At 38.4% G+C, this 24,804-nt stretch overlaps 1 protein-coding gene across 1 annotated transcript; it reads left to right on the top strand.

Annotated features, from left to right (window-relative positions):
- The first annotated feature begins 437 nt into the window (after window positions 1-437).
- Window positions 438-21,000, top strand: ptpn11a (protein tyrosine phosphatase non-receptor type 11a). The gene is made up of 16 exons (XM_080046768.1): window positions 438-722; window positions 1,498-1,620; window positions 3,513-3,707; window positions 4,107-4,299; window positions 7,383-7,502; window positions 7,966-8,079; window positions 8,483-8,579; window positions 8,926-9,023; window positions 10,850-11,011; window positions 11,696-11,827; window positions 12,624-12,778; window positions 13,718-13,785; window positions 15,930-16,081; window positions 16,974-17,095; window positions 17,560-17,667; window positions 18,310-21,000. The coding sequence occupies exons 1-15, from the start codon at window positions 709-711 to the stop codon at window positions 17,627-17,629; spliced, it is 1,815 nt and encodes a 604-aa protein (XP_079902894.1). The 5' UTR covers window positions 438-708; the 3' UTR covers window positions 17,630-17,667; window positions 18,310-21,000.
- The last annotated feature ends 3,804 nt before the right edge of the window (window positions 21,001-24,804 follow it).

The raw sequence follows: 24,804 nt of genomic DNA, 5'->3' as shown, positions 1-24,804 counted from the left end.
AGCCAGACCAAAATACAGAGGGCAACACCCGTTTGTAAACACTGCCATACTGAGACATACAGATAGTTTTGTGGAGCTGATGGGCTTTATAAACTTTTTCTCAACTCAGTTGGCAAGGGCTTGAATGTAACGGACATTTATTTATGTGAAAAAAAAGTTACACACTACAGCTTTAAAAACAGCCTCGCCGAGTTTTGCCGAACATTCCCGAGAACCTTCCGAACTACTGACCGCTCGGAGCCGCTGGATGGGAATCCTAAAATATGCTGTCAATGCGCATGCGTGGAAATGAAAAAGTGCTAGGACTGTTGGTTTTACGTCCCGGTGTTTCCCGGACAGGGCCCCGCTCCATGACTTCATTTCACGGGAATGACAAACGGCCGTTCCCGGTGAGAAAACCACCGCGGCGTTTTATTTTGTCGCATGTTTGGTGACGTTCAATAATCGACTTGCTGTGAAGGCTCCGGTTGCCAAGGCCTACAGTACTTTTTCCCCCCCTCTTCTAACCACACGCCCTTTACATCTTTTTTTGCTTAGTGTAGTTGTTTTAATGACTACATTTCGGTGGCCCGTTTTACCGAGCGGGTGTGAACCGATGAAGAATAAGCACTTTATGCTGCTGTGATTGACGCGAGGAACGGTTGGGAACGGTTGGCCAGCTAATTGGAGCTAAAGCTAACTGCCAGCGTCGAGGAAAAGGGAAAAACAATGACATCCCGGAGGTAAGAATGGGCGAAAAAATCCCTGCTGATTGTTTTAACTGGTGAACTTTAACCACACTCAGCTGTTTGGGATGTTGTTATGTCCGTAAACAAGTTGTGAGGGTGCCAACGTTTCTGGGAAGGAACTGACGGACAGTTGAAAAGCTAGCTTCATTTTAGCGTACACCGGTGTTATGTCTAGTTGTGTCAAAACTGGGCGATTTTATGCCACAAAATAAATAAATATTAACACCGGTCTATGAAGGGATTATGTGAAGTTATGTCAAAGTCTCATGTACTGTTTTCTTTTGCTGTTTGTTTAATGGTTTGTTAGTTTGGCTTGAAAAATGTCATTCATATATATCAAAGTTTGGAAATTTTCAATTGTGAAAAAAAAAATTTCAGCGTACAACCAATTTATATGGGAATTTAGTAGTTTTTGTTTTCTTCAGAAGATTTTATTTTAGTGAATTTAATTTGACACCCAATTTTTCCTGCAATTACAAAACTAGTTCTCATGCAGTGATTTTGTAAACAGATACTAGTCCCAAAGATGTAGTTTAGAGAATTATACGGCAACAAATTTTTTTTACAGTAAAACGAAAGGTAAACACTCAGTGAAGGGTTTTTGTGAGACAGCTCTCTCTCTCTCTCACTCACTCACTCACTCACTCACTCACTCACTCACTCACTCTCTCTCTCTCTCTCTCTCTCTCTCTCTCTCTCTCTCTCTCTCTCTCTCACACACACACACTCTCCCCCCCACACACTGACTAACTATTTCCCCCTCTTCCAGGTGGTTCCACCCTAACATCACCGGTGTCGAGGCTGAAAACCTGCTCCTAACCCGGGGTGTGGACGGCAGCTTCTTGGCCCGACCCAGTAAGAGTAACCCCGGAGACTTCACCCTCTCAGTACGGTGAGTACTAGAGCCATTCATAAACACACACAATGCTGCCAATACAACTACACCACTATACACACCATACAGTATCTTAATGGGGGCACTGTCAACCTCCATAGTAACTTTTCTGTTGCTCTCTCTAATACAGTATTTGAAAAGTGATAGTCCAAACAAATGTTTATTTTACCCCCTGTTTTTTTTACTCTTTTTTTTCAGTTTTGAGGTCAATTTATATTATTGTATGTGTAGCATTTTTTTTTTTTTACTCTTGCAATTTATACTTATTAAATTAAACGTGAGTAATTCTTCACCGGCTGCATTTGAGAAACTACGGTTTAGGACGTGCCTAAAGCTTGAATTTTGTTTCTGTGCTGTCACTAGGGTAGCAGGGCCCGGTCGTCCGTTTGAAGTGTTGACATGTTAACTTATACTTTTGCTTTGCCTGTATAGGAGACCAGTCTGTTTGCTAGTTTACTCAATGCTACACTAATCAATATTTTTATTATAACTATCGTTGGATCAGAATTAAAAGAGGCCGCTTTGTAAACAGTATGCATAGTTTATGAGGAGCTGTTGAACATTTATTTACCCTTTTTTATTCAGCAGTTGTTGGGGATTAAAGCAGGTTTAAAAATGAGTAAAGAGAGTAAATATTGGATATATGACTCCAAATGAATGTCCATGTTGCTCGGTAACTGTTGGATATGTAAATAGGCATCTGTTTGCTCTCATATATAACATAATAACTTTATAACCTGATATCATCGACTGTGGCTCAGGTGGTTGAGCGGGTCGGCCGATGATCAAAGGGTTGGAGGTTCGATCCCCGCCCTGCCACCTGTGTCATAGTTGTTGTGTCCTTGGGCAAGACACTTCACCCACCTTGCCTCGTGTGAATGTCGATAGTTGGCCTGCTATCGGTGTATGAATGTGTGTGTGAATGGTAACGTGTAAATGGGAACAGGTCTCCCTTGCAAAAGAGTCTTCGGTCTCAATGGGATTTACCTGTATAAATAAAGGTTAAAAAAAAAAATAAGAAAAATCATCGTCCAGTTTTATATGCTGAGAAATCAAAGCATGCAGATTTAAATGTGCCGTTATATTCACACTAAATTACGGTAATGCTGGAAGATTAATACGACAAAGGTTATCCCAAAATAAAGTCTAATTACATTAACAAACATGTTTATCTTTATGAAAACTGTGATCATTTTCATGGATTTGATCATTCTGCTAACACACATTTATACAGCCCCATTCTTATTGTTTTAGTACATATTTCTCTATATAATATTTGATCGTACATTTTTATATTGATATTCTTTGACTTATTTTTCTCTATGTTAATTTTTATATTTTTGTGGTATGTAAATTGATTGTACCTGGCATAACTTCTTGATTTATAAAATTGATTTATAAAATGAAAAAAGGCTGTATCCAAAATCTGTTATGTAAACTATTTGGACACTAAATGGTAAATGGTCTCCACTTATACAGCGCTTTTCCCTGGTTTTTCACAGACTCAAAGCGCTTTACATTGTTTTGTACACATTCACCCAATCACACACACATTCACACACACCGATAGCAGCAGCAGCTACCACGCAGGGTGCAAGCTAACTATCGGGAGCAATTTGGGGTTCAATGTCTTGCCCAAGGACACTTCGACATGTGGCGGGTAGGCGGGGGATCGAACCTCTGACCCTGTACTCCAGAGGCGACCTCCCTGCCCACTTTGCCACTGCCGCCCCAATCTCTGAATGATTGCTTGTTTAGCGAAATGCCGCAGTCAGTCACCCACATTAATGATGATAGACTTCTTTCTCCCGATAGCAATATTTCTGTGAATAATTTAATAAATAATAAATATATATATATTTTTTTTTTCTTCTTCTTCTGGTGTCTAGGCGAAATGGCGCAGTCACCCACATTAAGATCCAGAACACAGGAGATTACTACGACCTGTACGGAGGGGAGAAGTTTGCCACGCTGGCCGAGCTGGTGCAGTATTACATGGAACACCACGGGCAGCTGAAGGAGAAGAACGGAGACGTGATAGAACTCAAGTATCCACTCAACTGTGCCGACCCCACGTCAGAGAGGTGAGGGAGGGTGTCTTCATTTAACATTTAAAAAAAAAAAAAAAATGTATCTATAGATTTTTCATATGAACACCCACACACACACACACACACACACACACACACACACACACACACACACAGACAGACAATTAATATGAGAAAAAAAACAACAGAATAACACAAAAATGACAAATAACTTAAAAACAAGACAGCAACAAAGAAAAAGTTTAGAAAAATATTCACACCATCACAGGTTTGAGGACTATCGAGTTCTACTTTTAAAAGTTGTATTCATATTTAGGGACTACAGATGAAAATTAGCTTATAGCTAACTCTGGTTCTGCTAATGAGCTGCGTATTGTCCCTGCTCAATAAACAAATAGATAAAATATTCATATTCATGCTATTCCATGCCAGATGGTTCCACGGCCACTTGTCCGGTCGAGAGGCAGAGAAGCTGTTGACAGAGAAAGGGAAGAACGGGAGTTTCCTGGTGAGGGAGAGCCAGAGCCATCCGGGAGACTTCGTTCTGTCAGTCCGAACCGGAGACGATAAGACGGACACCAGCGACGGAAAACCCAAAGTCACACACGTCATGATCCGCTGCCAGGTAAATGCTACTGCTGATGCTAATGCTAATGCGACTCTACTACTTACTCACTGCCGATATGTTATGGTGTGATATTGATACAGAGTTTCCCCAATAATTGAGACACAGAAGCAGCGTGGCATTTGGATGCCCAAGGATGTTTTAAGCATTTACAATTGCGCTCTGCCACAATGTTTAAAATGTGCCAGCATGCTCTGAGAATCCAGAAATTTGAACTGCTGTTATTATATTCAGGACGGCATGCTCTTCAGTTTGAAATTGGACAGTTTAAATTTGTTGTGTGTTCATAAGTGTGCAATTGTGTTTACATGCATGTAGGAAACCGGGTTATGATCAGCTTTCTGCAGAAACATAATTCCTTTTTGTGTGATCAAAAGGTTGTTAGTAAACTGTAGGAAACTCTATTTATAACAGCATGAACCAAAGGGCACCAGACTAATACATGTAAGGAGATGGGTACACAAAAAGCCTGCAGGAAAAGACGTTTTTAACCAGACCACAATGGCATTATTGTCCCTGAAATCAGTCCATGTTTGTTCAGTTTTCTCTGTGATATGAAGCTTTTAAAATCTCCCTTGATAAGGAACGCCACCAGGCCTTGTTCAGTCTTGCTGTCTGACATTCCACATTAACACTCTGCAATAGTTTATTTATCTAGAGTATCAGGTGTGATTCTAGGATTTTAAGATTGTTTTCTCAGTACGCTTGCACTGCAGTCAGGCCAAAAGACTAAGGGGAGGAGAGGACAGATCATTCAACACTGTGATGCATCTTTAAAATGTCAAATAAATCCTATAACTCAAATTCCGACAGCTGTTGTTTTAAGCTTGTTCTTCGTATTTCACAAACTTTTTTCTGATGAACTGCATGTACACACGTCGTCATAGAAAAGGTGAAACTGGGACAATCGTTTTCATGCCTTGTTTGGTCGTTGAGTCTAGTTGTGGGCACTGACAACCAACGGAATAAGTGTTTTATTTTTATTTTTTTAGATTATTTTTGGGCATTTTCAAGCTTTATTTGATAGTACAGAGTTGAAATGGGGAGACAGAGAGAGAGAGGGGGGGGGGGATGACCTGCAGTAAAGGTCCACGGGTAGGATTTGAACCCGCAACGAAGCCGGCGCCAATATGGTAAGCGCTCTATCCACTACGCCACCGGAGCGCCACAAGAATAAGTGTTTTCTAGGGTAGTTTTGGTCTAAATGAAGAGTGAAATTATAATACTTTGGATTTGTTTTTCTATTTAGTCTGGTTCAGATTCACAGAGTACACGTTTATTTGGACCTTCTACTTTCTTAGGGTTGTGTAGGAAGGCTCAGAGTTCCTTTTCTGGTTGGTCAGAAATATGCCGTGATTGTTTATTATCTGAGAAATCAAAATCCAACAAAGTATTGCTTCATCACACTGCTGGCACTTCTCAGGAACATAACTCACTACTGGGTGTGTTCCAAAACAAATGTGACGAAAGAGATATGGAGAAAAAATGCAAACGCTGCTCATAGATTCCTTGGAAATAGTTTTTAATGTATTTTATTTTTTATTCCATATTTTTCCATGCTTTATATTTGACACATAGAGAGATAGGGATGAAATGCAGAGAACGACCCAGGCTGGATTCGAACCCACTACACCATGGAGCGCCCCTAGAAAATTTAGATTTAAACTCGTGGCATACCCTCGTTCCCTGTGTAGACTATCTACCGTTCACAGGGAGAAATAAAGTGACACCACGGCAGCAGAACATGCATTTCACATTAAGGAGGATTTAAGCGTCGCCTCCGGAACAGCGGCTAAATTTAGTTCCAGGAAGTCTGTCCCCAAAGTGGAAACAAAAGCAGAAACGCAGACAATGGCTGACCGAGTTTAACAGGGGGAGAGGTCGTGGAAGAAGCCTGAAAAACTGTTTTAAAACATTTTACTATATTTTTGAAATTCATTCATATCTGTCTGTAGCTGCTGTGTAAGCCGTGTATGTGTACCTGCCTTTTTTTAATTTATATTTTAATTTCATACTATTAATCCAATTTATTCTTAACTTAAATTTTTGAATTTTGAATTTTTTAACTTTAATTTTGAATTTTTTTGTATTTGATTTAATTTTTCTAAAGTTAAAAAGGGGAGAGGTCTTGGAAGAGGCCTGAAAACTATTTTAAACATTTTACTATATTTTATAATTATAGCTACTCTAGCTGCTGTAAAGAAAAGCTATGCCTGTCCAGTCCTCTCACTCCATATTAATGTATTTATTTATTTACTTACGGTACTGCTAGTGTTTTATTTTGTAAATCTTCCACTTTTAATGTGTGTTATACTATGCTGAGAGTTCAGTCCCATCAAGGTTTTTCTATGATATTGTTTTATCATTTGCCATTTTATTGATTTTGTGTCATTATTAAAGACCTACTTCACCGGTGGGAATATGAAGGTGTATTGAACTCTGAGATCCTATGTAGTATAAATGTGCAAAAAAAAAATTGAAATTGGTTCATCCTAGCCTGAGAAAAGGCAGAAAGAGTGTTGTATGGTCTCACTGTCTAACCCTACATTTTCCTTACTGTGACATCACAGTTAGAAAAATTTAGGGTTAGGATTAACAGGACAGCTGGGCCAAGGGAAGACTGAGGGAAGACTGAGGGAAGAAAAACCTAATTCATTATATTATAATAGTGATTTTATAATGATAGAACGCCGGTTCCGTATGGGTGAAGTATTCCTTTAAGTGTTTTTATTAAGTTGTCCTGTATTGCTGCTTTCGTATAGGGTCTGGGGATCATGGCTTTTTTTAAACATTATTTACCCTTGGGTGGGCGCCCTTAGCTCAGTTGGTAGGGCGTCTCCCCCGGGCCGGGCCCAGCAGCAGACCCGGGTTTGATTCCCGCCCGCGGTCGTTCTCTGCATGTCACTCCCCTCTCTGCCCCATTTCACCTCTGTCTCTCTGCACTATCAAATAAAGCATAAAAAATGCCAAAAAAAAAAAAAAACATTATTTACCTTGTTTTGTGTATGAAAAGCGCTGTATAAATAAAGTTTGATTTGAAGGTTTTCTGTTGACACTGTTCTGTTGTTCTTTTCTTTCTCCAGCAAGACCTGAAGTATGACGTTGGTGGAGGAGAGAAGTTTGACTCCCTGACCGACCTGGTGGAACATTATAAGAAGAACCCCATGGTGGAAACCCTGGGCACTGTGCTGCAGCTCAAGCAGGTATACAGTACTACCATGGGAAAATAGACCTTTTTATTTTTTTACCTTAAAGCTATTAGATCCACCGATCCATTATACTTAAGCCACAATCCTATTCTGCTTAAAAAAAATTATCTTTACATTTTTTAATTTTAATTTTTAATTTTTTTTTACACTTTGTTTTGACACTTTTTTTTTTTTTTTTTTTTTTTATAAAATTGCATAATTGTTTTTGTTATGCATTCAAACAGAACATCTTAACATCCAGGCACTGTTTCATCCATTCATCATCCAACATCCAATATCCTGGATAAAGAAAACAATACCAATAATAGGATATAATAGAAATTAGGAGGAAAAAAATTCCTAAGATATATTTAATAAACATAGTTGAATAAATATTATAATATATTAAAAGCCTAGATTAACATATAATTAAGGCAGCCTTTTCCCTGGTTGTAACATTTCCTCCGCTCCTCCCCAGCCCCTGAACACAACCCGTATTAACGCAGCAGAGATCGAGAGTCGAGTTCGAGAGCTCAGCAAACTGGCCGAGGCCACGGACAAGGTTAAGCAAGGATTCTGGGAGGAATTTGAGGTGAGTCAGTGGTTCTGTTTCTGTGTCAACCTGAAGCTCACCTGTTGGAGATTGTTTGTTTTTCCGAGAATATTACCATGAAAAAGTCTTAATATGTAGAACAGAAATATGTAATTTTATCAGTACGTGTTGTTGAGTGTGTGGCATGTGTCGACCCCTAAGACAAACACTGCCATTGCACTGCTCTTACCCTTGTTATGTAGGTTACCGGTGATTATGCTGAATTATGCTTTTATTCTAAGTAAAATCCTAACTTTACTCTTGTACAATAACGGCCTTATTTTCTTAATATTACCACTTTTGTCTTGTAAAATTTCACATTAATTCTAGTTAATTTCTTTATTTTTTTCCTCAACTTGGACCTAATGTTCCGAGACACTCTCTTTATTTTTCCTCCATCCAGACTTTGCAGCAACAGGAGTGCAAGCTGCTCTACAGTCGCAAAGAAGGACAGAGAGCGGAGAACAAGAACAAGAACAGATACAAGAACATTCTGCCTTGTGAGGAACACACACACACACACACACACTCACACACTCACACACACACACACACACACACACACACACACACACACACACACACACACACACACACACACACACACACACACACACACACACACACTGATTGACTGACTCACTAACACACTAACACACTTACTCACTCACTCACTCACTCACTCACTCACACTCTCTCTCTCTCTCACACACAAACACACACACACACACACACTCACACACACACACACACACACACACACACACACACACACACACACACACACACACGTATGTCGAATAAGATGTAGAGCTACTAAACTGAAGTATTTTTGTCTCTTTCCAGTCGACCACACGCGCGTGGTTCTGAATGACAGAGACCCAATTGAACCCGGCTCTGACTACATCAACGCCAATATCATCACCGTCACAACTGCTGTCATGGTAAGAACACACACATACACACACACACAAGCATTGAACACACACACACACACACACACACACACACAAGCATTGAACACACACACACACACACACACACACACACAGACACACACACACACAGCCACAATTTATTCACAAATGCGCACAATAGCGATTTGAGACCGCCTCATACATAAGGAACAGGCCATTTCAGTTTGAATATGAACCTTTTACCCCACGTTCCAAAGAATATTCCAATTTTTAATCTAAGGTGACAGCCCTACAACACACACAGACACACGCACACGCACACACACACACACACACACACACACACACACATGATTCATTCTCTACTTAGTATAGTAATAATATGCTTGTTGAATAAGATGTAAAACGTATTTTTTTTGGAATGAATATCAATGAATGCATGAATGAATATTTTCCAGTCTGAATAATTCCATGAGGGACGAGTTATGTAAATCACCAAATACGTTTAAGAATAAAAACCAAACGTCCCGTAATGTAAATGTTAACCTGTCATCACCTAACAGCTCAATGCATCAACATCATTCAACATGAATAATGTTAACCTGTCATCACCTAACAGCTCAATGCGTCAGCATCATTCAACATGCATAATGTTAACCTGTCATCACCTAACAGCTCAACGCATCAACCTCATTCAACATGAATAAAAACATAAGCATGGTCCAAACGTCCTACGGATAACGCCCCAAGATATATATCCCACAATAAAAATACAACAAATATGCAAACGCACACAGTATGCAAATCCAAATGATTATTTAAAAAAAAAAGAAAGTCTGAGAAGGACAGCTACTTAAAATCTGTTTTCTTTTATATGCATTTTTTTGATGGTATTGTTGCAACAGCCACCACATTGGATTTTATAGTATCCGCACATTTTATTTTTTATTTTTTTAAAGATATTTTTTGGGCATTTTTTATGCTTTATTGATAGTGCAGAGAGACACAGGTGAAATGGGGCAGAGAGGGGAGTGACATGCAGAGAACGACCGCGGGCGGGAAATGAACCCGGGTCTGCTGCTGGGCCCGGCCCGGGAGGGGGACGCCTTACCAACTGAGCTAAAGGCGCCCCCCCCCCGTACATTTTATTTTATTGTTTTTACATATTATATGATTTTATTAATTGTTAAACATATATTACTTGTGTGTGTTTGAAAAAAAACATTAAGTAAATTATTTTGAAGGGTTAAAGAGATACTCGGACAAATGCAAAAACATAATCAATGTTCAATTATATATGGTGTTTATTTGAACAAAACTTAGAATATTTTCTTGTTTGTGTGTTAGAGAAGCCCGAGCTAGACCCCAAGGTTCCCAGCAGGTTTTTTAAGGGGTTAAAGAGAGATTTGGACCATAGACAATGTTACATTATAAATAGTGTTTATTTGGTTTGTTAAACATATATTAATTCAGTTGAAAATTTACTTTAAAATTTTTTTTTATTAGTTTTTTTTTAAACTTTTATTTTAGTGGTTTTATGGTTTTATACATATGGACAAAAAAAAACAGAATAAGTAAACACATACAATACATACACAACACCCTACCCCCTCTCCCCTCTCCCCTCCCCCTCCCCCTCCCCCTCCCCCCTCCCCCCTCCTTCACATAAACAGACAAGGAATACAGAAAAAAAAGTGAAATAAATAACTAAGACTAAATGATTAAGAAAATAAGCTATAAATACACAAGAAACAAAACAAAACAAAAACAGAACTGGGGCAAACCTCACACCTTTCAAAATTGTGTGTTTAAAAAAAATACTAAGTAAATCTTTTGTGTGTGTGTGTTTTAAGAAGCCCGAGCTGGACCCCAAGGTTCCCAGCCTGAAGCCCAGGAAGAGCTACATCGCGACCCAGGGCTGTCTGCAGAACACCATCCAAGACTTCTGGAGGATGGTGTTCCAGGAGAACTCCAGAGTCATCGTCATGACCACCAAGGAGGTGGAGAGGGGGAAGGTACCGAGACCAACGCATGACACACTCAACCGTCACTTTTTAAGATATTTTTTTTTGGCATTTTTATTGATAGTGTAGAGACAGAGTTGAAAATGGGGCAGAGAGGGGAGTGACATGCAGATAACGACCGCGGGCTGGAATCGAACCCGGGTCTGTTGCTGGCCGAGGCCCATGGGGGGGGCGCCCTACCAACTGAGCTAAGGGCGCCCCCAACCGTCACTTATTTATGGAGAAAAAAACACACATGATGTAATCAACTGTGAATTGAGTCATTGTTGTTCTTGCTACAGTGCACGTGACGCCGCTTCGATTTTAATGTAAGAGTATTCAAACTGTCACGGTAGCTGTGCACTCTTGTCACATTTGGTCGCACTAAGCAGCGGTACAGTTCTTGTCAGTCTACATTTTTATTCATAGCAGCCTTTCAGAACACTCAAGGACACCTTACATTTTAAACAAGCAAAAATACAGTTATATATATATTTCATATAATTAAAACAAGCAAGTTGAAATTACATTTAAATTACAGACAAATTAATGAATATCAAAATCGTACTAGATTGATTTTCTTGTATTGCCTAACAGTTTGAGCTCTATTCATTGGACAGTAGCATCAAAACAGACATAATAACCTGAATGTGTGTGTGTGTGTGTGTGTGTGTGTGTGTGTGTGTGTCTATGCAGAGTAAGTGTGTGAAGTACTGGCCGGACATGTCTGCGCTGAAGGAGTACGGAGCCATGAGAGTTAGAAACGTCAAAGAGACGGCCGCACACGACTACATCTTAAGAGAACTAAAGCTGTCTAAAGTCGGACAGGTAAGTGTGTGTGTGTCTGTGTCTGTCTCTGTGTGTCTCTGTGTGTGTCTGTGTGTCTGTGGCTGTGTCTCTGTGTGTGTCTGTCTGTGAGTCTCTGTGTGTGTCTGTGTCTCTGTGTCTGTGTCTGTGGCTGTGTCTCTGTATGTATTTATGGATCAACAGCGTGGAAATCTTACTGTTTTTACTGTAATATAAATGGATGAATTAACAATGCATATTTATAATTCATATTTTATTAGATTGGATTAAAACAAAGTGTTATTTTTAAGGCCTCACCTGTAAAAAATTAAAATAAAAAATAAAATCCCCATTCCATAGACAGTAGATGAAGTTTCACTAGATGCCACTAGTGGGCGCCAGAAGTCTTTAATTTGAAATTAAAATGTTATTTTGTTGTTGCTATTTGTCTTTTTTTGATTGGAGAAAAACGTAGAATATCACAAACATCACCAGCCTTAATCTTCCATAAATTGGGTTTTTTTTTTTTAAAGATTATTTTTTTGGGGCATTTTCAATCTTTATTGGATAGTACAGAGTTGAAATGGGGAGACAGAGAGAGAGAGAGGGGGGATGACCTGCAGTAAAGGTCCACGGGTCAGTTTCGAACCCGCGACCACTGCAATGAAGGCCGGAGCCAATATGGTACGCGCTCTATCCACTACGCCACCGGAGTGCTCCCATAAACTGGGTTTTGATGCAATTAAACTCTATCAAAGCTCTCTGGTGAACTAGCAACGTTATTTTTTGCCTGCGTGTATTCCAGATGAACTAATAATGTCATTGTGTGTGTTTCCAGGGTAACACAGAGCGCACAGTGTGGCAGTATCACTTCAGGGCCTGGCCAGACCACGGAGTCCCCACCGACCCAGGAGGAGTCCTGGACTTCTTAGAGGAAGTCAACCTCAAACAGGAGAGCATCCTGGACGCTGGGCCCATCGCCGTACACTGCAGGTAAATATACATGGAAAACACATGACATAAATCTATATCAGACATTCTGCTATTCTCTATATATGAATACGTCACCCTAAGGCCAAAAACACATAGCTCTGGAATTAATTTCTACTGCTACGCAGATTATATTCAGTTTAATGTCCCTGTAAAAGTAAATGATAATACTCAAATTGATCCTTGAGAACTTCCAGATGTAACTGCTGTTATGTTTAAAACTAAAAATATTTAAAATTGTAGATGTTATTAGGGATTAAGAATAGAATGCCTGGAAAACACTTCTGTAAACTTGACAAATGATGCTCCAAAACAATGGAACGGCCTGCCAGAGGGTCTCAGAGGAGCTGTTGATATTGACCCTTTTGAACGTAAACCAAAAACTCATCTTTTTAGTCTTTTAGCTTTTATGTATTTATGGTTCATACCCACTCTTTAAGTTTTTATCACTATTTTGCTCCTTTTTATCTATATTTTATTGTTTGTTTTTATAATATACATTTATATTTACATTTATATTTTTGTTAATACACTTTATTATTTTAAACTGTTTTAGGTAAAGTTTTATTTTTGGTATTATATATTTGTCATCATAGTTATTGTCATATATATATATATGATAGTCACTGTTCGGTCATTGTTTATTGTCTTAATGTATGCACCTTATTCACCAAGACAAATTCCTTGTTGGTGTAAAACCCTTCTTGGCAATAAAATCCTTTCTGATTCTGATTGTTATTTTATTCCCTGTTTCTTATTATTTTATCATTTACACTTCTCTTATCTTATTGGGCTCGGAATCCATTTGCTTTCTTTCTATGTTGCATCAATGTAAAACACTTTGAACACCATGTGATTTGCATGATAAGTGCTATATAAATACATTTTGAGGAATTGCTGTAAACACGTTGACTCAAAGCCTTGTGCCCTGTGTTCCTTCAGTGCAGGAATCGGGCGAACAGGAACGTTCATAGTCATCGACATCCTCATCGATGTCATCAGAGAAAAAGGTGAGTCTAGACTTCAAGGCAATAACAGAATGTCACCTGCTGTGTGCATCTGACTGAGGCTTTACTTTAGAAAACACATTATTTGGCATCTTTTAAACCTGCAGTGTGTAGAATTTTGGGTTTTATTTCCTAGCAGATTTTGTAGAAAATAATTATAATAACCAGAAGTACGTTTAATTTAGTGCATAATAGCTGAAAAACATTGTTAGATTTTTTTTCCCTTAGAAAGGGTCTCATATATGTCCATATTTCTCCATACCTTGGACCAAGGCCTATTCGCCGCCATTTTGGAAGTGTCATAGTTGGAATGTCATCAGGTGCATTGTTTAAAATGTAGAATTGTTCTTGTCCTTGAAGGCCACTGTAGCTTCTGTTATTATTCAAAAGGGTTGGGGTTACCCAGGGAGCGTTGCATTCTAGAACTTTGTAGAACTTACTTGATGTCATATTACACACTGTACCTTTAAAGGCATTCATGCATAAATACATACATTTGGTTTCCCTTATCAGGCTTATTATTGACTCTAAAATGGTTCTCGCTACACTAATAACTATGTTTAAACTAATACAAACAAATGACTGCTTCGTATTTCTGAACTACAAATAAGAGAAATGTTATTGTCTCTCACTCAGGCCAAGTCATAATGTTGTAGGGGAAGGTGGGGTGATTTGTGCAACTTTTTACTCAAAGTGATTTTAAAGTGAGGCCTTGACAGTTATGTCTCCAACTCAAATATGTACATATATTTCAGGATGTTGTGCATCCCTGGCAATAAAAACTTTGGATCTGGAATAAACTGTTTAAGAAATATAGCTTTCGGAAAAAAAGTTGTCTTGTCGCACAAATCACCCCACGTAGTGGGGTGATTTGTGCGTCATTGTGTCACAATGACAAAGTCACCATCATCATCTTTCTGGCCATCTGAACTCTCATCAGTGGTGTCGTTAAGTGGAATTGAGATGTCACTCTCTTCTGAGCTACTGTAGACAATCACTTTCTTTTGGTGACCAGCGTATACAGCCATGCCACTGGCACAACTCTCAGAAATGTACTTTGCACTAGTTGCTCCGTGCTTGTGGAACCAACTGCCACCTGACAAATGTGATTTCCCCCTACATTTCTGCCTTTAAATCAAGGCTCAAAACCCATATGTACACCCTGGTGTTTCCTCCCCATTAACCTCTGCACTACTTACTTACCTCTGCACTACTATCTGTGTTTATGTGGATGTATGGGCTTTACGTCTTTTATTTTGGTTATTGTTATTTTACCTTCATTGTTTACCTACTGAATGCACTATGTACAGCACTTTGGACAGTGCAAACTGTCATAAATGTGCTTTTATAAATACATTTTACTTACTTATTTACTTATAACTCACCCAGGCCCTTGTGCACAAATCACCCCATCCCCAGAATTTTGGATAATAGGCATGATGCAGCAATTTAGGGTTGACATTGTGCTAACTATATAGACTCAAAGTGTAGCATACCAAAGCACTAAAACATGTGTCAAATGTTTTCAAACGTGTCTATAATTGTTCAGACACAATAATCAAAAAACCTTGATCATGGAAATTTTACTTTGAAAGGCAAAACACAGTTTTTTGAGCTTAAATGTGCTTATATCTTATTCCTTGTGTCTCCCTTCTTTACAGGATGAGTCAAATGGATGGCTCTTCTTAAATATGTGGTCACATTTCCAATTTCTTCCACGGTTTTCTAGAAACAAGGGGTTTTGCAACTTCCAAAATGCACAAATCACCCCACCTTCCCCTATTATTTTTCTTTAAACGTATTTTTATTAGGTGTTTTGGTATTCATGTTAAAGCTGGGGTATATGATTTCTGATTGGTCAAAGTTAACATGAGCTGTACACTTTGACCAATCAGAGCGAGGCTCCGTTTCTCTGTTCTTATTGGCTGTTGGGACTGTCCATTCACTTTGGCACGACTCTGTTGGTGTAGAGCGTGTCAGGGAGGGACCAAAGAGAACAAGTGGAGCGGTTGAGGTATTTGGATTCGAATCTCTATCCCAACTGCCATTTTCTCCCCAAATCCTCCACCCCAGCTTTAACACGAGTAATGTATATATTGTACATAATATTATCAGTGTAACTTAACCTATTGTTTCCGTGCCTTTAGGAGTGGACTGTGACATAGACGTGCCTAAGTCCATTCAGATGGTTCGGTCCCAGCGCTCTGGCATGGTGCAGACCGAGGCTCAGTACAGGTTCATCTACATGGCGGTGCAGCATTACATAGAGACACTGCAGAGGCGCATAGAGGAGGAGCAGGTGGGTGGCAAGAACACTACCATTAATTTCTTTCATTTTTGCTCACATTTTTACTTCCATTTAATTTAAAGGGACACTGTAACATTTTAAGTAATTTATTAGATAAAATATCTTCATTCATAAATATGTCCTCATTGGTGTAAAATCACCTCTGCCAATAATCTGAATTATCCTCCTGAGCGGAATATTTAATATTACATTTTGTACATTGAGCAGGCAAGTCTTATGGAAGCATCCATTTTTTTGGAATGTCAACAGCTGCATTGTTTAAAATGTAGAATTGTTCTTGTCCTTGAAGGCCACTGTAGCTTCTGTTATTATTCAAAAGGGGTGGGGTTACCCAGGGAGCGTTGCGTTCTAGAACTTTCTTGATGATGTCATATTACACAGTGCCCCTTTTTAAAAAAAATTGTAATCAGAAGTTTTATTGTTTTTTTTTAAACAAGACAAAAGACAAAACATCAAATGGCATTCAACATGAGGCTATATGAAAATAGAGACAAGATACACAGAATGGACAAGGATCCAAAAAAAAATTATATAGGTAAACAAATTTGACATATAAACTGGCTAAAAGAAAATGAACAGTAGAAAATTAACAGCTGGTAGTTAAAGGCTCAGTACAGGTTCATCTAAATGACTGTTTGACTGTTTAGCATTACATAGAGCCACTGCAGAGGCGCATAGAGGAGGAGCAGGTGGGTGGCTCAAAACTTACACCTATTTTACAGTCTTGTAGGCATGGGTCGGTATGATATTCTAGCGATATGATAACATTAAACCTGCAGTGTGTAGATGAACCGGATACCTGTCCATTCCTACATTTTCACTCATATTTCTGCTACCGTTTTTAAACTTCTGTTTTTCTGTTTTTCTCTTTCTCCTTGTACAGAAATCTAAGATTAAAGGGCGCGAGTACACCAACATTAAGTATTCTCTGTCCGACCTGAGCGGAGGAGAGCAGAGCCCGCTGCCGCCACACACTCCTATTCCTCCCACTCCCACCTGCACAGAGTAAGAAAGGCCCTCTCTAACTTCTAAAGCACTTTGCATCAATAAGGCTTGCTATAATCATTCTTAGGACTATTTTGAAGGTTATTACAGAAGGATTTGTTCATATGTTGTTAATTGTCCGATAAATCAAATTAAATAAAGATTCATCCAAAATCTAGATTTTTGTTTTTTTTAAAGATGCAAAAGTATGCATAACTATGTAGATATTGCCAAATTTGCATATTTTGCACAACCATATTTTGCATAAACAGTTCTGGAAAAAATAATAATACAAAATGTATTGTTTTTGCAAGGAATCAACTGGATAAGTTTAATGATATCTATAAGTTATTATTTTTTGCAGTGTCTAGCTTTTTTTTTGCAGACTAATGAAGGTGTCTGTGTGTTTGTGTGTCTGTCTGTCTGTCTGTCTGTGTGTCTGTGTGTCTGTCTGTCTGTCTGTCTGTCTGTCTGTCTGTCTTTAGGATGAGGGACGACAGCTCCAGAGTGTATGAGAACGTTGGTCTGTTGCAGCAGCAGAAGAGCTTCAGATGAGATTCACCTTCCGCCCCACAATGCTCCATTAGCTTCAGGTAAATCCAATCAAATGCATTTAGGCTGTTCTGAGTCATTCTACAGCTCTGGAAAAAATGAAGAGACCACTCCAAATGTTCAGTGTCTCTTGTTTTACTATTTATTGGCATATGTTTGAGTAGAATGAACATTTTGGTTTTATAATATAAACCACTGACAACATTTTTACCAAATTCCTTTGTCATTAAAGAGCATGTTCAATAAGTTATGGAGAGATGAAGATTTAAGAAAAATCCAGACTGGTCTCTTAATTTTTTCCGGAGCTGTATATCCTTATATTTATTGTACTATTCGTTGGTATTTGAGGCTCAATTCAGTATATGGATTTATTTATTTTTTTACTTTTTCAAGATAATTATTTGCAAAAGTAGTTTAAACTTCAATACATTTTTTCAGCAAATTACTATTTACAGTTATTAAAATATAGAACATTTGTTAAACAGAAATTTAGGATAATGCATTTTATTTATCTGTAAATTGAAAAAAAAATCTCACTATATGCAATATGATGAAATACATTTATAAAACAGAAAATAAGGAAAAAAAAACGGTCTCTTAATGAATATAAGTAAAAAAAAATAAAGTCCTGTTAAATAAAGTATTCCCAGTAATTAATATAACTTTATTTATTTCTTCTTTAGGATTCGTGATACCTGACAGTTTTATTTTCCCGCCAGCCAAACCTTGACGCCTGAGACTTCAACCGTAACCAACCAGAGAGAGAGAGACCGGACTCTCTCTCTCTCTCTCTCTCTTTCTCTCTCTCCCCCCCCCTCCCTCCCTCCCTCCCTCCTCCTCCTCCTACATGAACATTTTGCCCGATAGCTGAATCTCTAAACCACTGTGATCATCAGAAGAAGCCTTTTCATTTCCCAAAACAACCTAACCTAAAAAAATCATGTACTAAAACAAAAAACAACAGTCTCTGGGTTTGTAAAAAAAAAATGTCACTCGAGGAATCACCTATCTAACCTTTTTCTGCTCGTTCTCCGTTTATTTCTATTAACCAAAGGATGATTATGTAGATTGTTTGCGAGGAGTATATTTCTGACTAAGGCCTGTGCCAAAACCACAATTTCTTTTTATTTTTTTTAATTTTATCCACATTTTTTTCAGCCAGTTGGACGTCTTATTTTTGCCTTTTTATAGCAGATGGAAACGAGACCGAATCTGTGGACGGACGTGGGGCAAAACCTTCCAGTGATTATCGCTTAGTTTTCACTGTGTTGATATAGAGAAATGCTTCTGAATGAAGAACTATTGGCATTGTAGAGTTATACCATATTAACTGTTGATTTGTATTCCACTGATTTTTATTTTTTATTTTTATTTTTTGCACCGAAAAGCGCCTACAATAGAAGCTTAATGGCGCACTCGCACTAGGGCATTGGTACCGTGCCCAAGTAAACTTTAACCTGCGCGTATTAAAGGTGCTACGAGGAACTTTTAAATATTTCTGAAACAGTCTCATTTTCCCTCTGATGATCATAAATGACAAGTAACCGCAAACAAGACCATCAGTGCAAAGAATGCTATTTTTATATAGTTTTTCTTAATGCCTTTGTCATGGGTATACTACGCTCACCCAGGAACAACAGCTGGTGTAGTAAAAACACTACCGCTTCTGTCCAAAGGGGGTGCAAGGATTAACCCAAATTGAATGTTCCTCATAGCACCTTCTAAGCACGGTACGGATCTACTAGGCCAAGTGTGTGTGCGCCTTTTAAATTCAGGCCGTTTCGAATATGAATTAACCTTTTTTTTGCTGTATTTCTTGTTGTTGTTTTGTCTTAGTTTAAACCATTCCGGAGCTCAAGCCGAAAGCCCTTAACTGCTGCACTTTCACTTAGCAGCAAGTTACAAGTCAACAAGCCTTTTAATTCACTGAATAGATTTATACAATAGTCTAATCGGAAGAGTTTAAAGGTGCACTGTGTAGTTTCAGAGGAGGGGGATTTGTTTACATTCACAGAGCCTGCAGTTAGTTTACTAAACATATTTTCTCTACATTTCATTCTTTAGTATTGAATAATTCTATCATCATAAATCTAAAATTATTTTGAGGAACCTGGAACTAAATGTAAGACTAGAATATGTTTGTAAACCAAACTGTGGGCCCTGCTGCTGTAAACAACAACAACAGTGAAACAGTAACTTTTTCGGGAAGCTTTCTAACTTCAAACAGTGTTCACAGGGATCACATTTTCCCTGTGAGAAAAGTTTGTTTTATTCAGTTATGAGAATATACCTTCAGAAAATGTTTCACTTTCTCTGACACACTCAAAGTTACACACTGCACCTTTAAAACGTCAGTGTAGAGATTATTTTTGAGATTTCAGGGGAGTCTGACACATGGCTGCCATAAAGACTTTATTGTAAGTTTTTTTTTTAAGTGCATATTACCTTTTTTTTCATTCTTTCTTTCTTGTTTTTGCTCATTAATATTTGTTGTTTTTTGTTTGTTTTCTTAAAGACAAATGCCTTCTGTGTACCATTGCCTATTTCCAAACACCACATGTACTTAACTTTACTTCTTAAGAGTCACTGTGTTCAGAAAGCAATCACACATTTCTCAGCTATTGGCAGAATAGAAAAGTCATTGTTTTTGATCATTGGCCTTCTGATCGATATCACACACACACACACACACACACACAGACACACACACACACAGACACACACACACACACACACACACACACACACACACACACTTCCATACTAAGAGTATTTTCCTGTGCATTTCTGTTAAATTTAAAGGAGTACTTCAGACTTTTTTTGTGGGGAATTTGCTCATTCACTTTCTTGCAAAGATTTCAAATGAAAACCTTGAATACAACACACTCAAGCTAAATATGAAGCTACATACAGCAGCTGATTAGCTTAGCTTAGCTTAGCATTCAGGCCCAAAGCACTGGCACAATCATGTGATGTTTCTATATTAATTTGCTCTGCTTCTTTTTTTTGGGGCTGGAAAAAATCTGCTAGTGATGAGAATACATAGCTACCACTGTTACTGTATGTGTCTCTGTGCTAACTATGAAGCAGCTGGTTAGCTTAGCTTAGCATAAATGACTGGAAACAGGTGGGGACAGCTAGCCTGGCTATTATATTATGACTTTTTTTCCCTTTGTAAAATCTGTTGTGTACTTTGTAAGAAAAGCAAAAATTCCCCCCAAAAATGTCAAACTACTCCCTAAATTTCTTCAGCACACACACACACACACACACACACACACACACACACACACACACACACACACACACACACACACACACACACACACACACACACACACACACACACACACACACACACACACACACACACAGATCTCAAACTACTCCTTTAACTTAATTTCCATAATCTGCTGCATTGACCGGTCCATTTCAGACGTGTGTGTGTGTGTGGCCTCAGTATTTACCTGCACATTCGCTCACCATCGTTTCGCCTTGACGACCTGCGATTGAACTTTTACTGTAACAAAAATACTCTGACTCTCTCTCTATCTCTTTCTCTCTCTCTCTCTCTCTCTCTCTCTCTCTCTCTCTCTCTCTCTCTCTCTCTCTCTCTGTCTCTCTCTCTCTCTCTGACTCTCTCTCTCTCTCTCGCCCTCTCTCTCACTTTCTCTCTCTCTGTCTCTCTCTCTCTCTCTCTCTCTCTCTCTCTCTCTCCCTCTCTCTCTCTCTCTGTCTCTCTCTCTCTCTCTCTCTCTCCTGCCTTGAAGGGACAAACATTTACTTATGTAACGTTAAAAAAAAAAAAATCATGAAATCAGTATTTTTTTCTATTTTCTCTCTCTCTCTCTCTCTCTCTCTCTCTCTCTCTCTCTCTCTGCTAAAATACCCACCTGCTACTGAAACAGCAAGTGTTCTTTTCTGGCCTGTCACCTCTGTAGGGTGTGTGTGCTGTACTGTATGCAGTTTTATCGTCAAACGGATGAGTTTATAGGCCTACTACTTGTCTAATGTTTTGTGGAGCGCTTGCTTTGTGCCGTTATGTGTCTATGCCAGTGTGTGTGTGTGTGTGTGTGAAAGTTGGCCACACATTTCTTAATACTTTCTTTAATTTTTTTTTCTGTTTAAATTCTTCCCAAGATGATAAAACTGCTTTTTTTTCTTCCCTCACCCCATGTATCATGTAAAAGCAATTTCTAGATGCATAGACGTGCCTTCTATGCATATGCCTTTGTGTATGTTATAGCGAATTTAAAAACAAAAACAAAACAAAACAGTGCTCCTTAGTTTCACCACCTCCGCCATTCAAGAACTTCTAACACTTAAATGTGAATTATTTCATTCATTTTGAACAAGAAAATTTAAAAAAAAAGGACATTAAAACGATGATCGCAATGCAAACAAACTATATTTTTTAACATGTATATTGTACATGATTGTAGTACTTCAATCATGTACTTACTAAAAAAAATACACATATCTACTTGCCAATTAAGATATACTGTATGTCTATTCCTACTGCTTTTCTCTCTGTTACACACACAGGGAGCCGCCTCTCTCAACAGCTTAAAGAGGTTTTACTATTGTATGACTTTCAATGCAGTTAACCATGTTAACTTCCTCAATAACAATAAATGGCGAGCTCATGCCGTATTAAGAACGCTGGTTGTTTTTTTTATTTTTCAGGTTTTAAAGCTATGGTGTGTAACTTTTTCATATATAAAGGAATGTAGGTTACATTCAAGCCATCGCCAAATGATTTGATTACAAATTTGATTAAGCCTATTATCAGCTCTGCAAAACTCTCTCTGTATTTCTCAGTATGGCAGTGTTTACAAACTGGTGCCCCCACCCCTCCTGACACTGGTGCAGGAGCTCAGAAAAATCCCCAAGAAGAAGAGCCAAAGAAATGTTTCAGTTGTTGATTCTACTGCTAAGAAAAAAACCCTGGATGTACAGCAGAAGGTATAAAATCCATGTGCCATCACTGAAGGCTTTACCTCATGTAGATGCACCGACAGTGTTGTTGTAAATACTCAGAATTCCTAATTTGTCCAATCCGATATCAGAAAAAACACAATGAGGTCATTTAAGGGAAACTAGCTGATGTATTATGACAGGCACACACACACACACACACACACACACACACACACACACACACACACACACTTCCGGGCATTTACAGCAAACAAGCAGCATCTGGACAATTTGTTTGAAGCACTTTATACTTGGGGTTATTAATGACATTACTGAACACACACACACAACACACACACACACAACAGACAAACACACACACAACAGACAAACACACAACAGACAAACACACACACATACATACACACAGCAGACACACACACACAACAGACAAACACACACACACACACACAACAGACAAACACACACACACACACACACAACAGACAAACACACACACACACACACACACACACACACACTCTATTTGACCTTAAGGTCTCAGCATGCATGTTCATGAATTTGGCATTTATCTGTCATTTTTCATTAACTATGTTTACTCTGCTGCTGTCATTACTGATCAAGAGTCATCAAGTAAAACCATGTTTTGCAAAACGTTTTACTCACGAATGCAGACAGACAGACAGACACAGACAGACAGCCACAGACAGACAGCCACAGACAGACAGACACAGATAGATAGATAGATGGACAGACAGACAGATAGATAGATAGATAGATAGATAGACATTGAGACGCAGGCAGGCAGACAGATAGATAGATAGATAGATGGACAGACAGATAGATACGTAGATAAACAGATAGACAGACAGTGAGACTACCAGAAAGACAGACAGACAGACAGACAGACAGACAGACAGACAGACAGATAGATAGATAGACAGACAGACAGACAGACAGATAGATAGATAGATAGATAGATAGACATTGAGACGCAGGCAGGCAGACAGATAGATAGATAGATAGATAGATAGATAGATGGATGGATGGATGGATGGATGGATGGATAGATAGATAGATAGATAGATAGATAGATAGATAGATAGATGGATGGATGGATAGATAGATGGATGGATGGATAGATAGACACATAGATAGATAGATAGATAGATAGATAGATAGATAGATAGATAGACACAGATAGATAGATAGACATTGAGACACAGGCAGACAGATAGACAGACAGACACAGATAGATAGATGGATGGATAGATAGACACATAGATAGATAGATAGATAGATAGACACACAGATAGACACAGATAGATAGATAGATAGATAGATAGATAGATAGATATACAGACAGACAGACACACAGACCGATAGATGGATAGATATAAATAGACAGATAGACACATAGACAGACAGACAGACAGACAGTTCTGAGGTGCAGTTGATTCTCAGGTCTTTTCTTTGGCTTATGTAATTAATGAAGTGTTTGTAGAACAGCTTTCTAATTATGTAAATATGAAATAAATCAAACATCTAGTAACTCCAGGCTGAAAGCTGAAGATTAATTAATAAAAATAATATTTGGTGGGAGGTAATCTGCATAATGTACACACACACACACGCACACACACACACACACGCACACACACACACACGCACGCACGCACACACACACACACACACACACACACACACACACACACACACACACGCACGCACACACACACACACACACACACAGCCAGTAGCAAATTATTATGACAGAGCCACAAGAGGGCAACAACAGGCCAAACACTGCAGCACTTTTTTTCTGATCAGTTTTAAAGAAGTATTTCTGTTTCATCTGATTTTGAAATTATAAAATTGAATTGAATTTATAATATAATTGATTATTTATGAATTTAAAATATGAATCTGAAGTTTTTCCCACATAATTTAACTCTTCAATTAAAAAAAAAATGCACCTTAATTTTTCAATATTCATAAATGTAGGCTATAATCAACAATTTAAATTTAAATATTCTTATATATATATACTGTACATTTATATTCAAGTTGCATGGATTCAAATATAGCCTAACCAGATTCAGACGCAAAATTCAAGGTATAAAATTCAGTGTTAATTTCCAAATCCAATTAAACATATCCTCCCATTCTGGGTCTCATGAAAAAAATCAACAAGTCAAAATAGTCTCCAGTGAATTTAACACCACGATATGAACAAA

The sequence above is a fragment of the Ammodytes marinus genome (assembly GCF_949987685.1).
Source record: "Ammodytes marinus genome assembly, chromosome: 18".
NCBI classification, from domain to species: Eukaryota; Metazoa; Chordata; class Actinopteri; order Uranoscopiformes; family Ammodytidae; genus Ammodytes; species Ammodytes marinus.
The sequence above is the reverse complement of the archived record's forward strand: the minus strand, read 5'-3'. Positions and strand labels throughout refer to the sequence as shown.

What these genes read in the sequence shown, in the direction of transcription:
- ptpn11a (XM_080046768.1), top strand. An exon ending in GCCGACCCCACGTCAGAGAG is followed by an intron (nt 3,708 to 4,106) that starts GTGAGGGAGGGT and finishes ATTCCATGCCAG; the next exon opens with ATGGTTCCACGGCCACTTGT. An exon ending in CCGTCACAACTGCTGTCATG is followed by an intron (nt 9,024 to 10,849) that starts GTAAGAACACAC and finishes GTGTGTTTTAAG; the next exon opens with AAGCCCGAGCTGGACCCCAA.